General features: G+C 41.4%; 1 protein-coding gene across 1 annotated transcript in view; it reads left to right on the top strand.

Annotated features, from left to right (window-relative positions):
• Positions 1-5,355, top strand: part of LOC126167117 (BTB/POZ domain-containing adapter for CUL3-mediated RhoA degradation protein 3) — a 117,797-nt gene extending 112,442 nt beyond the window's left edge. Inside the window, exon 5 of the mRNA XM_049920453.1 lies at positions 4,500-5,355. Coding sequence (XP_049776410.1) covers positions 4,500-4,700 — 201 coding nt within the window. The 3' untranslated portion in view covers positions 4,701-5,355. The remainder of the gene's footprint in view (positions 1-4,499) is intronic.
• Positions 5,356-12,703: the final 7,348 nt, after the last annotated feature.

The following is a 12,703-nucleotide window of genomic DNA, read 5'->3' as shown; positions in this document are numbered from 1 at the left end:
CTGTGGCTGAGGATCAGGTGGAGATTTTGGCATCCACTGAGGACCTAGACCTTGCCAGACCCTCAGACACAATGAATATAGACTGCTCAGACAATAAATCGGTGGCAGCAGGTGACTCTGAGGCGTAAATTGCCTCACTGAATGTTCCATGCCTTCCCAGTCTCACAATGTCATCTTCCAGTGGAATTACGGCGGTTTTTTCCACCGTCCACGGCAACTGTCAAGCTTTACACCTGCTATCTGCATTGCCCTCCAGGAAACCTGGTTCCCAGCAGTGCGATCTCCTGCCCTCCGTGGCTATAAGGGATATTACAGGAACCGTAGTGACTATAATCGCGTGTCAGGTGGAGTTTGTGTTTATGTCCTAAACTTGGTCTGTAGTGAAACTGTGCCCCTTCAAACCCTTCTTGAAACTGTGGCTGTCAGAATCAGGACGACGCAGGAAATAACTGTCTGCAATATATATATCTTCCTCCAGATGGTGCAGTACCCCTGAATGTTTTAGCTTCACTGATTGACCAACGCCTTAACCTTTCTTCTTCTTCTTCTCTGAGATTTTAATGCCCATAACCCCTTGTGGGATGGTACCATGCGTACTGGCTGAGGTAGAGATGTCAAAACTTTACTGTCACAATTCGACCTCAGCCTCTTAAATACTGGGGCAGTCACACGTTTCAGTGTGGCTCGTGGTAGTTACTCGGTCATTGATTTATCAATTTTTAGCCCAGAACTTCTCCCATCTATCCACTGGAGAGCACATGATGACCTGTGTGGTAGTGAACACTTCCCCATCTTCCTGTCACTGCCCCGGCATCAGGCCCTTGGATGCCAGCTCAGATGGGATTTAAACAAGGCGGACTGGGAAACTTTCATCTCTGCTGTCACTGTTGAATCTCCCCCACATGGTAACATTTATGTGATGGTTGAGCGGGTGATTACAACAATTGTTTCTGCGGCAGAAAACACGATCCCTCACTCTGTGGGGTGCCCGAGGCGTATGGCAGTCCCTTGGTGGTCGCCGGAAGTTGCTGAAGCAATTAAGGAGCGTCGGCGAGATCTACAGCGGCATAAGCGGCACTCTTCCCTGGAACACCTCATAGCCTTCAAACGGCTCCGTGCCCATGTTCGCCAACTTATCAAATGACGGAAGCAAGAGTGTTGGGAGAGATAAGTCTCTACCATTGGGTGCTATATGTCACCTTCCCAAGTCTGGGCAAAGATCAAATGTCTCTTCGTGTACCAGACCCCAACAGGTGTTCCCGGTGTTACCATAAATAGCATGTTATCTACCGACACAAACACGATTGCCGAGCACTTTGCTCGAGCCTCTGTGTTGGATAATTACCCCCAGCCTTTCGCACACTCACAGTGGCTGGAAGGGAATGTCCTCTCATTCACTACATGCTGCAGTGAATCCTATAACACCCCATTTACAGAGTGGGAGCTCCTCAGTGCCCCTGCACATTGCCCCGACACAGCCAGATGATTAAACATCTCTCATCTGACTACAAGCGACATCTTCTCGTCATCTTCAACCAGATCTGGTGTGATGGCGTCTTTGCATCGCAATGGTGGGAGAGTGCCATCATTCCGGTGCTCAAACCTGGTAAAAACCCACTTCATGTGGATAGCTATCGGCCCATCAGCCTCACCAACGTTCTTTGTAAGCTGCTGGAATGTATGGTATGTCGGCGGTTGGGTTCGGTCCTGGAGTCACGTGGTTTGCTCGCTCTATGTCAGGGCGGCTTCCACCAGGGGCGCTCTACCACTGATAATCTTGTGTCCATCAAGTGTGCCATCCGAATAGCCTTTTCCAGACTGCAACATCAGATTGCCGCCTTTTTTGACATACTTAAAGCATAAGACACGACTTGGCGACATCATATCCTTGCCACATTGTATGAGTGGGGTCTCCGGGGACCACTCCCAATTTATATCCAAAACTTCCTGTCGCTCCATACTTTCCGTGTCCAAGTTGGTGACACCCATAGTTCCATCCATATCCAGGAGAATGGAGTCCCACAGGGCTCTGTATTGAGGGTCTCTATTTTTAGTGGCCATTAACGGTCTAGCAGCAGCTGTTGGGTCCTCCGTCTCACCTTCTCTGTATGCAGATGACTTCTGCATTTCGTACTGCTGCTCCAGTACTTTTGTTGCTGAGCAGTGTCCCCAGGGAGCGATCCACAAGGCACAGTCATGGGCTCTAGCCCACGGCTTCGTCATTAGCCGCAGAGTCGTGTGTGATGCACTTCTGTCGACATGGTACCGTTCATCCGGAACCCACGCTTTACCTTGATGACGATCCACTCACTGTAGTGGAGACACATCAATTCCTAGGACTGGTTTTCGATGCTTGATTGACTTGGCTCCCTCATCTTCGTCAGCTTAAGCAGAAGTGCTGGCAGCACCTCAATGCCCTCCTTTGCCTGAGCAACACCAATTGGGGTGCAAATCGCTCCACGCTGCTACAGCTCTACAGATTCCTTGTCCAATCCTGAATTGACTATGGGAGTGTGGTTTATTGTTTGGCAGCTCGTTCAGCATTGCATTTACTCAACCCTATGCGCCGCTGTGGGGTTCGATTAGCGACACGAACTTTTAGGACGAATCCGGTGACCAGCGTACTGGTGGAGGCTGGTGTCCCTCCACTGCAGATCATACATGCACAACTGCTCACCAGCACCAGTTATCAGCACACATTCATAGTTCCCCTGAGCATCCGAATTACCATCTTCTTTTCCCGCCCACGCCTGACCATCACCCACATCAGCGGCTCAGATCGGGGCTAACGATTGCGGTTCACTTGTGGTCCCTTCTCTCCGAACTGGAGTCCTTCCCTTTACCACCTCTACTTGTGGTCCGTTCACGTACGCCTCCATGGTGTATGCCTTGGCCACAGCTTTGTCTGGACCTTTTGCATGGCCCTAAGGACTCTGTTAACCCTGCTGCTCTCTGCTGTCATTTCCTCTCGATTCTTGACATGTTCCTGGGCTCTGAAGTGGTTTACACGGACGCTCAATGGCTGATGGTCACGTAGGCTTTGCATATGTTCATGGAGGACATATTTAGCAGCACTCCTTGCCAGTTGGGTGCACTGTTTTGACTGCAGAGCTGGCGGCCATATCTCGTGCTCTTGAGTACGTCTGCTCATGCCCTGGCGAGTCAATTCTCCTGTGTACTGACTCATTGAGCAGCCTACAAGCTGTCAACCAGTGCTACCCTTTCCACTCTCTGCTAGCGTCCATCTATGCCCTGGAACAGTCCCGCCATTCCGTGGTGTTTGTGTGAACCCCCAGGACACGTCGGAGTCTGCGGCAACAGGCTGGCCAAACAGGTGACGTGGAAACTGCTTCTGGAGATAGGCATCTCCAAAGCTGACCTGCATTCTGTCTCACCGCAGGGTTTTATGGCTTTAGGAGACGGAATGGTATAACAGCATGCACAACAAACTGTATGTCATTAAGGAGACTATGAATGTGTCGCAGTCTTCCATGCAGGCCTCTCGCAGGGAATCAGTTGTCCTCTGCTGGCTCCACATGTGGCTAACGCATGGTTACATACTCCGTCGCAAGGACTCAACTCAGTGTCACTGTGGCTCCCACATGACAGTCATCCACCTCTTGCTGGACTGCCCACTTTTAGCTGCTCTGCAGCACACGTTTAACTTTCCCAGCACCCTGCCTTTGGTGTTGGGTGACAATGCCTCCACAGCAGCTTTAGTTTTATCTGTGAGTGTGGGTTTTATACTTCTTTGTAGGTTTTAGCACATGTCCTTTGTCCCTCTGTGTCCTCCACCCTAGTGCTTTTAGGGTGGAGGTTCTAATGTGTTGCAGAGTGGCTGGCTTTCCCTTTTTATTCTCGTGGTTGGCCAGCCACTGTAATCTGCTTTCATGTTTTACTCTCTGCTGTTTCTAGCGCCTCTGTGTTGTTTTCTTGTCCTGTTTTGTTCCTTTTAGTGTTCGTTGCCTTCCCTTCGTTCTTGTGGCTTTTCCTTTCTTTCCGTTTTGTGTTATATGTTTTGTTGGTTTTATTCTCACACTTCTGGCATTGTTTTATTAGCAACAGGGGACCGATGACATCGTAGTTTGGTCCCTTATCCCGCTTTTCAGTCAGTGTGCATGTAACATGGCATAAAATGTATCCTTATGATTGTACTTGACTGTACTGGACACAGCTTGGCTTCTGCTCCACATGAAATGAAATCCAATGACTCTCAAGCCAACTTAGAAGAATACATGGTGTAATGTTCACATAAGATGTATGCTTACGATGAAAACAGTATAGACTATATTTCTCAACATACATACTTAAACTATCCATATAGTATTACTGTATCTTCTCTATATTATACCGAGTAACAACATTGCATGATAGTACACTCACTGTGAAATCTAAGAGTGATTTCTTGTCTCTCTCTCTTGATTTCTATCTTTGGTTAATATGTGCTTTATCGTATGCAACATTTAAATTAATGGATGTTTCTGTCTTGTGCATTACAGGTTGAATTCCCAGAAGCACGAATATATGAGGAAACTTTGAACATTTTATTGTATGAGAACCGTACAGGACCTGATCAAGAGCTAATGCAGGCTACATCTACAAGAGGAGCAGTTGCAGGAATGTCCTCCTACACAAGTGATGAAGAAGAAGAAAGGTCGGGTCTAGCAAGACTTCGCTCAAATAAGCAGAATATCATCTAGCGGTAGCTACCAGCTTGTCACCACAAGAAGGGTCGCAGGCTGCCTTAACCCATGAAACTGTCATACACGAGCTTGAGAAAATGCTTGATTATGCAGATAATGCAATGTGTCTAATATTTCAGTAACTTATTACTAATTTCATTGTTGCTGAAATAGCTGAAATGTCATTACAGGTATTATGTATGTGTCTGGTGTCTAAAAATTATCGTATGGACGATGAGCTGACTATCGAAGTTTACAAATCAAGATACTATTTAAACTGTAATCCTTTATTCACATCCTTAGGTATATTTAAGAGACTGTAATTAGTTGCTCATATCTATACTACCCTGTGACTGTGTGGAACATTACCTGTGAATGGTCTTCCAATTATAGTATGTCTTTGTACCCCTGACTGAAAAGTATTCTCCTGTACCCCGTTTTAAGGGTCCTTGACCATATTGATTTGCTCATGGAACCAGAATTGAATGCATTTATTCTGTTGTTGATGATGTGCACATAGGAAGATGTTTGTAATTTTAATATACATTACTTATAACCAAATTGTTGTGAAGCAGTCAGCTGTTTGAAATTGCTTTGTGTTTGTATTCTGTGTCAGTTTTGTGCCTAAACTTTGTTACTCATGGCTGCATTAAAACAGTTATTATTAAGTGTTCTCAGTTGTATGTTTTCATGTGTGTGTGTGTGTGTGTGTGTGTGTGTGGGGGGGGGGGGGGGGGGGGGGGAGAGAGAGAGAGAGAGAGAGAGAGAGAGAGAGAGAGAGAGAGAGAGAGAGAGAGAGAGAGAGAGAGAATATATATATGATGACTTCCTTCATGTACAATATGGAAATATCATGACGTTTAATCACATTGGTACAAAATGTTATACCAGGTGAGTGGAAGAGAAGAGAGTCTTCGAGCAGAGCCACAGTATTTTTCTTTTACCTGTAACTATTTTCTTCTCTAAAAGTTTGCTAAGTTTTTACATCCAAACTATTTCAAAACTGCCACCTCTCAATAAGAATAACCACCTATAATATAAATATATCATCATTCCCATAAGCATGCAGTATTTTGCAAAGGACTAATGTACAATAGTGCTGAGATTGAAATGAATTTTAGTGACAAATCAAAAGCAAGTTGCAGATACTTCTTTCTGGGCACTGCTTTTCAATTAATTTTGCAAAGTGTTGTGTATTAAGCATAGAATGTCATTCTCCCCCTGCATCTTTTGCATTATGCTTTATGACATACTCTTTCTTGACAAAACGGGAGTGTAAAAATGTGACCATTGCCAGGGGGCTATTAACATTTGTTGTTAGTCAATATTTTCTGATGGTACATGACCTGGTACTGATTGTGAAAAGCTGGAGTGTAATCATGAACCCACCATTAATTTCTGTAGGACTCCATCTTTTCACAAAAATACGTGTAAAGTGATAATGGTTTTCTCACAAATTGAAGATCATATGCAATGCTGAAGTAGGGAATGCACAGGGTTAATTTTCAGTTTATCAGCCCACACGATATGCAGATTTGGTTAGCAGGTGTAGAGATGTGGTAGAATCAATGATCAGTGAAAATTTAATTAAATAGGATGACAATGCTCAGTTTGGCTGAATGTTCCTGGCTACTGTCTTAAAATCACATTGCTTTTGTCACACTAAACAATGTCACAAAGTATGCACTGCTGTGCTGTTAGGTTTTGGGCTGAAACTTCTGCAAATGGAAAGCTGGTATTAGCCTTCTGCAGTCCAAAATTCACTATTGCATACACAATTTGGTCAGACTATGGAAGTAGTGGATTAGGTTCACTCGTAAAGTTTCATCCACAACTACCACTTGTTACTAGAAGGGTAAGTATTGGTACATTCATGTACTGAATTTGGGTGGTGGTGAGAGCATTCTCTGTAATTGTACATTGAAGTTTGCTTTAAATACTGAGTTATTTGAGTAGTATGCAATGACTTTTAGATACATAGCACTTGCAGCCTTGTCTTTAATTCTGCTGAACTATTCTTGAAGTTTCTTGTAGGAACCTGCCAAAGATAGGAATTGAATTAGGGAGTGTCACACAAAATGTGTGCATCAAACAACAGTATCAGAAAGTATTGTTGGTGGTAAAAGATTACTGTAAGCTGCTGGACTTCGGTAAACCAGCAGCAGCTACAGTAATATAATACATACTGTGCAGTGAAATTGAGCAATAAACTTTTAAAAAAGTCACAAGTGTCTAGTAAGTATTCTGGTGTGTGTGTGTGTGTGTGTGTGTGTGTGTGTGTGTGAGGGGGGGGGAGATGATGATACAGAACCCTTAGTCATTTTCTATCTGTTAGCTTAATAGAACCATAAACGTGATATTTTCAGGTTGTCTAGTCCATGCATAACTTAACACACTGACTGCCACATGCTTAGTGACATATATTCCACCCTCAGGCACACAGCTCTGCAGGTCAGCAGCAGCCACATGGCACTCAGTGTCTCAAGTGTAGTTTACACAAAAATAGCAACAATTTGATTCCTTTCAAACTTTATCAATCTCACAATGTTATTTTCTGTATCATTACAATTCTTTAACATTTGCTGTGATTATTGATGATCTTGTTTTATTAGAGCCAGATGAGCAAATGAAGATAGAATTTCTGGTTTATGAAACTCTTAGGTAGTTATATGTGGAGGCATGTCTTAAGTTTACAGGTTTACACATGTCGGAAAAGCTGTCAGATACTTGAATGTGTCGTAGCAAAGGACTCTCCCTCTTGAAGGTGAGCAGAATACTACCAGTAATTACAAAATCTAAATCTTTTGAAGAAAGGTCATAAAGTATGTGCAAAATCATTAATGAAATGCTTCAAAATGTTATGCTTTTCTTATAACTGAGAAAAAAATGGAATCTGAGAAACTCACTGTTTCCAGTATAAAACTCTTAGCACAAATAATGAATGACTTGAATTCAGAGACTCACATTCATAGATTTTGCGAAAACAATGTGTGGAGAGAAAAATATACAAGGACCTGAAAGCATTGAAAGTCATCCAGAGTATCAGTACTCAGTAATGGAGAAATCTAGGATGGAGGATAATGCATGCGAGAGGGTACATAACTCAGCAAACAGGAGAGACACCATGCAGTGGTAAAATATAACAAATGTGACATTTACTTTGGTAATGCATTCCTGCTCATCATTTCATGTAGTTACTTATCCTCATACACAAGCACTATGAAAATTCATGTCAGTTGAGAGCTGTCACTTGAAATACATACAAAACAGTGAGGCAGAGGATCAGTACATCTCCAATGGAATTTAATATCTATAATGATGGTTTACTAAACACATAAAGACATTCATTAACACAGACATCACACCAATGTGACATGTTGACTGGCCAGACCAGGTGTGAGGCTCTGCAGTGGCCTTGGAGCAGTTAAAATGTTAATCATGTTTGGTAGATATGAGGATTGTACAGAAAGTAAGGAACGATTGGTCGTGAAATGGAAACCACAGTCAAAATTCGATGTTTTGCACATGTGTGTTGGCAGTCTCTCTAGTACACCCGTTGATCGCATTATGTCATTCTTTTTAGTTATGAGCACACACAGAGCACACAAAGATAGCTAGAATAATAGTGTCTCCTGCCAAGTATGAGGGCCTGGTGAGAAATTTCGCCTGAAGCTATGCAGACAACATAACTGTCGTGCACTTTCAAGACAATTCTCAGCCACATTCTGCAGGGGAAATGATGCTCCTGCATAGTTTTCAATTGGAAATATTTGATTACCCAAAATACAGCCTGTAATTGTCTCCTGAGTTTCATCTCTGCTCACATTAACCTCTGGCTATGAAGTCAACATTTTCGCACAGACAAGGAGCTGTAGGCCAGCGTAGAGAATTGGCGGGAAGCACCGACGGTTGCCTTCTATGATGAGGATATTGGAAAGTTGGTACAATGCTACAACAAACATCTAAGTTGGATCGGTGACTATGGAGATAAGTAGCTGGAAGTTTTAGCTAACTGTTGCAAATAAAACAGTTTTGATTTTCACTGTAGTTTCCATTTCGCAACGTATCGTTCCTTACTTTCCGAATAGCCCTTGTAAGTTCAAGATCATCATCATTCAAGGTTGTGGAACAAGTGAAGATACACATTAACCAAAGACAAGGAACTCTTAGACATTTAATCCTTATACTCTATTAACAGGAAATTATCATACTACTTAGTGCTTATAGATTTAGGAACCAGGTTTTAAATTTTAAGACATTTCCAGGGGCAGATGTGGACTTGACCACAATCTATTGGTTATGACCTGTAGATTAAAACTGAAGAAACTGCAAAAAGGTGGGAATTTAAGGAGATGGGACCTGGATAAACTGAAAGAACCAGAGGTTGTACAGAGTTTCAGGGAGAGCATAAGGGAACAATGACAGGAATGGGGGAAAGAAAGACAGTAGAAGAAGAATGGGTAGCTTTGAGGGATGAAGTAGTGAAGGCAGCAGAGGATCAAGTAGGTAAAAAGACGAAGGCTATTAGAAATCCTTGGGTAACAGAAGAAATATTGAATTTAATTGATGAAAGGAGAAAATATAAAAATGCAGTAAATGAAGCAGGCAAAAAGCAATACAAACGTCTCAAAAATGAGATCGACAGGAAGTGCAAAATGGCTAAGCAGGGATGGCTAGAGGACAAATGTAAGGATGTAGAGGCTTATCTCACTAGGGGTAAGATAGATACTGCCTACAGGAAAATTAAAGAGACCTTTGGAGATAAGAGAAACACTTGTATGAACATCAAGAGCTCAGATGGAAACCCAGTTCTAAGCAAAGAAGGGAAAGCAGAAAGGTGGAAGGAGTATATAGAGGGTCTATACAAGGGCGATGTACTTGAGGACAGTATTATGGAAATGGAAGAGGATGTAGATGAAGATGAAATGGGAGATACGATACTACGTGAAGAGTTTGACAGAGCACTGAAAGACCTGAGTCGAAACAAGGCCCCCGGAGTAGACAACATTCCATTGGAACTACTGACGGCCTTGGGAGAGCCAGTCCTGACAAAACTCTACCATCTGGTGAGCAAGATGTATGAAACAGGCAAAATACCCTCAGACTTCAAGAAGAATATAATAATTCCAATCCCAAAGAAAGCAGGTGTTGACAGATGTGAAAATTACCGAACAATCAGTTTAATAAGCCACAGCTGCAAAATACTAACACGAATTCTTTACAGACGAATGGAAAAACTAGTAGAAGCCGACCTCGGGGAAGATCAGTTTGGATTCCGTAGAAATACTGTAACACGTGAGGCAATACTGACCTTACGACTTTGTACAGAAACCAGATGGCAGTTATGAGTCGAGGGGCATGAAAGGGAAGCAGTGGTTTGGAAGGGAGTGAGACAGGGTTGTAGCCTATCCCCGATGTTATTTAATCTGTATATTGAGCGAGCAGTAAAGGAAACAAAAGAAAAATTCGGAGTAGGTATTAAAATCCATGGAGAAGAAATAAAAACTTTGAGGTTTGCCGATGACATTGTAATTCTGTCAGAGACAGCAAAGGACTTGGAAGAGCAGTTGAACGGAATGGATGGTGTCTTGAAGGGAGGATATAAGATGAACATCAACAAAAGCAAAACGAGGATAATGGAATGTAGTCGAATTAAGTCGGGTGATGTTGAGGGTATTAGATTAGGAAATGGTACACTTAAAGTAGTAAAGGAGTTTAGCTATTTGGGGAGCAAAATAACTGATGATGGTCGAAGTAGAGAGGATATAAAATGTAGACTGGCAATGGCAAGGAAAGCGTTTCTGAAGAAGAGAAATTTGTTAACATCGAGTATAGATTTAAGTGTCAGGAAGTGATTTCTGGAAGTATTTGTATGGAGTGTAGCCATGTATGGAAGTGAAACATGGACGGTAAATAGTTTGGACAAGAAGAGAATAGAAGCTTTCGAAATGTGGTGCTACAGAAGAATGCTGAAGATTAGATGGGTGGATCACATAACTAATGAGGAAGTATTGAATAGGATTGGGGAGAAGAGAAGTTTGTGGCACAACTTGACCAGAAGAAGGGATCACCAATTTAGTATTGGAGGGCAGCGTGGAGGGTAAAAATCGTAGGGGGAGACCAAGAGATGAATACACTAAGCAGATTCAGAAGGATGTAGGTTGCAGTAGGTACTGGGAGATGAAGAAGCTGGCACAGGATAGAGTAGCATGGAGAGCTGCATCAAACCAGTCTCGGGACTGAAGACCACAACAACAACAACAACAACATATTTTTAAAGAATGAGGGTTAATTAGCAGTACATTTTTACTTATATAGCTTTACAATGAACACTTAATTGCCATGTAGCTGACAGAATTTCAGTCCATGCATCTAGATATTCAGATAATTTGTAGAAAGACACTAATGCAGTATTTTTTAATTGGTAGTGATTAACAGTTTCTTGCGTTGTTATGTGGGAGTTAGTTGGCTATCGTACAACTAGAGTGCAGTGTAAACTCCATTCTGAACCCTGAAGAAGGAAACAAAAGTTTACAAGAAAATTGTGTACATCAGAGTTTACTCAAAACTGATTTATTTTATCAGCAACAAAAACTATTGAGGAGGAAATGTACTGAGTACTGGTTACAAGAACTCCAAAACCCTTAAGGCTTCTGGAGGAATTGCAGTTACTTGCACAATATTGTTACTGTTTGATTCTGCTAAACAGTTTACTTTAGGAATACCATTTGAGAAGATAATTCCACAAGACAATGGTAAGTAAAAATATGTGAAAGAAAAACAGTTGTCTTTGGATCAACACTTGGGAGGGGTCTTTAATAGCATAACATGCTGAAAGGAGCTTGTTGATTAGTTTCTCCACACGTTGACTCCATTTTAACTTCTAATCCAGCTGGAACCCAAGAAAGTTTGCAGTGTTTCTTTCAGTATATGATCATTAATATCTACTTGTGGTGTGAAAAGGTCATACGTGCCTGCTGAAAGTGCGTAATATGGGTCTTTGTGAGAATAAGACACAAACTTAACTTTGATGACAGCTGAACAGACCTACAAGTAGTACGGCTGTGTGCTGAATTTGGACCCAATGCTGCACACTACATGTTGTTCTGGCCACACTGAAGAATGGTGACTAAGCTAGACCACTGGAGCCAATGGTGGGCAGCAGGCAAGTTGTGATTTTCTAGAGACCATGGCAGTATAACAAACTGACTTGATGCATGCATTACAGAATTCTAGAATGTGGTGCAAAAGGCAGCAAAATGAAAGACTAGGCAATTCCAATTTAAAAGTTATTAATTTATTCCACATGTTTATAAATAAATGCATACTTTTATTACATAATATGCCTGCACTAACTTAACAGCCATTAATTTCATACCAAAACTATTCATAATAATAATCTGGGAGAAAGGTTTCATTTTCTGGGATGAAAGTGCAGAATTCTATATGAATTTTTAATGAGAAATTCAGGTCTGAAATCAGATTAAGTTCATTATAAAAAGCTATTAGATGCAGGGAAACAAATTTATAAATAATAGTTTCTAATAAAGCAAGATTTAGGGATTACTGGACCATCTAGACCTGTACAGTGTCATACTGGGCCAACTGAAATATGCAATTCCAACTCAATTTTGGCACAGTTTCTTACAATTTTTGTTGTAATGTATGGTATACAGGGAAGTGTTTCTGAAAACAAACTTTCCAAATTTGTCAATATAGTAACACATTTCTAGTGAGATACAGTGTGAGAACATAACATTACAAAAAAATTGGTCATCCTATAGATTTCACTTTACAAAATCTCACATTCAAGAAGTGGTATCTTTAAAAGTTGTAATTAGTTTTAATTTCATTTATACTATTTATAACAAATGCCACATGTATTCATCAAAATTTAATATGAGATATGGAAAATGGTAATTTATTATTAATTAATCATTTATTCATCACACAAATAGTTTTCAAAATATGTAATTATCTTCAACAGAAACACTTTTTCTTGATGTTAAATTTTAATTCTG

Source organism: Schistocerca cancellata, chromosome 1, assembly GCF_023864275.1.
Source record: "Schistocerca cancellata isolate TAMUIC-IGC-003103 chromosome 1, iqSchCanc2.1, whole genome shotgun sequence".
Lineage (NCBI taxonomy): Eukaryota > Metazoa > Arthropoda > Insecta > Orthoptera > Acrididae > Schistocerca > Schistocerca cancellata.
The sequence above is the reverse complement of the archived record's forward strand: the minus strand, read 5'-3'. Positions and strand labels throughout refer to the sequence as shown.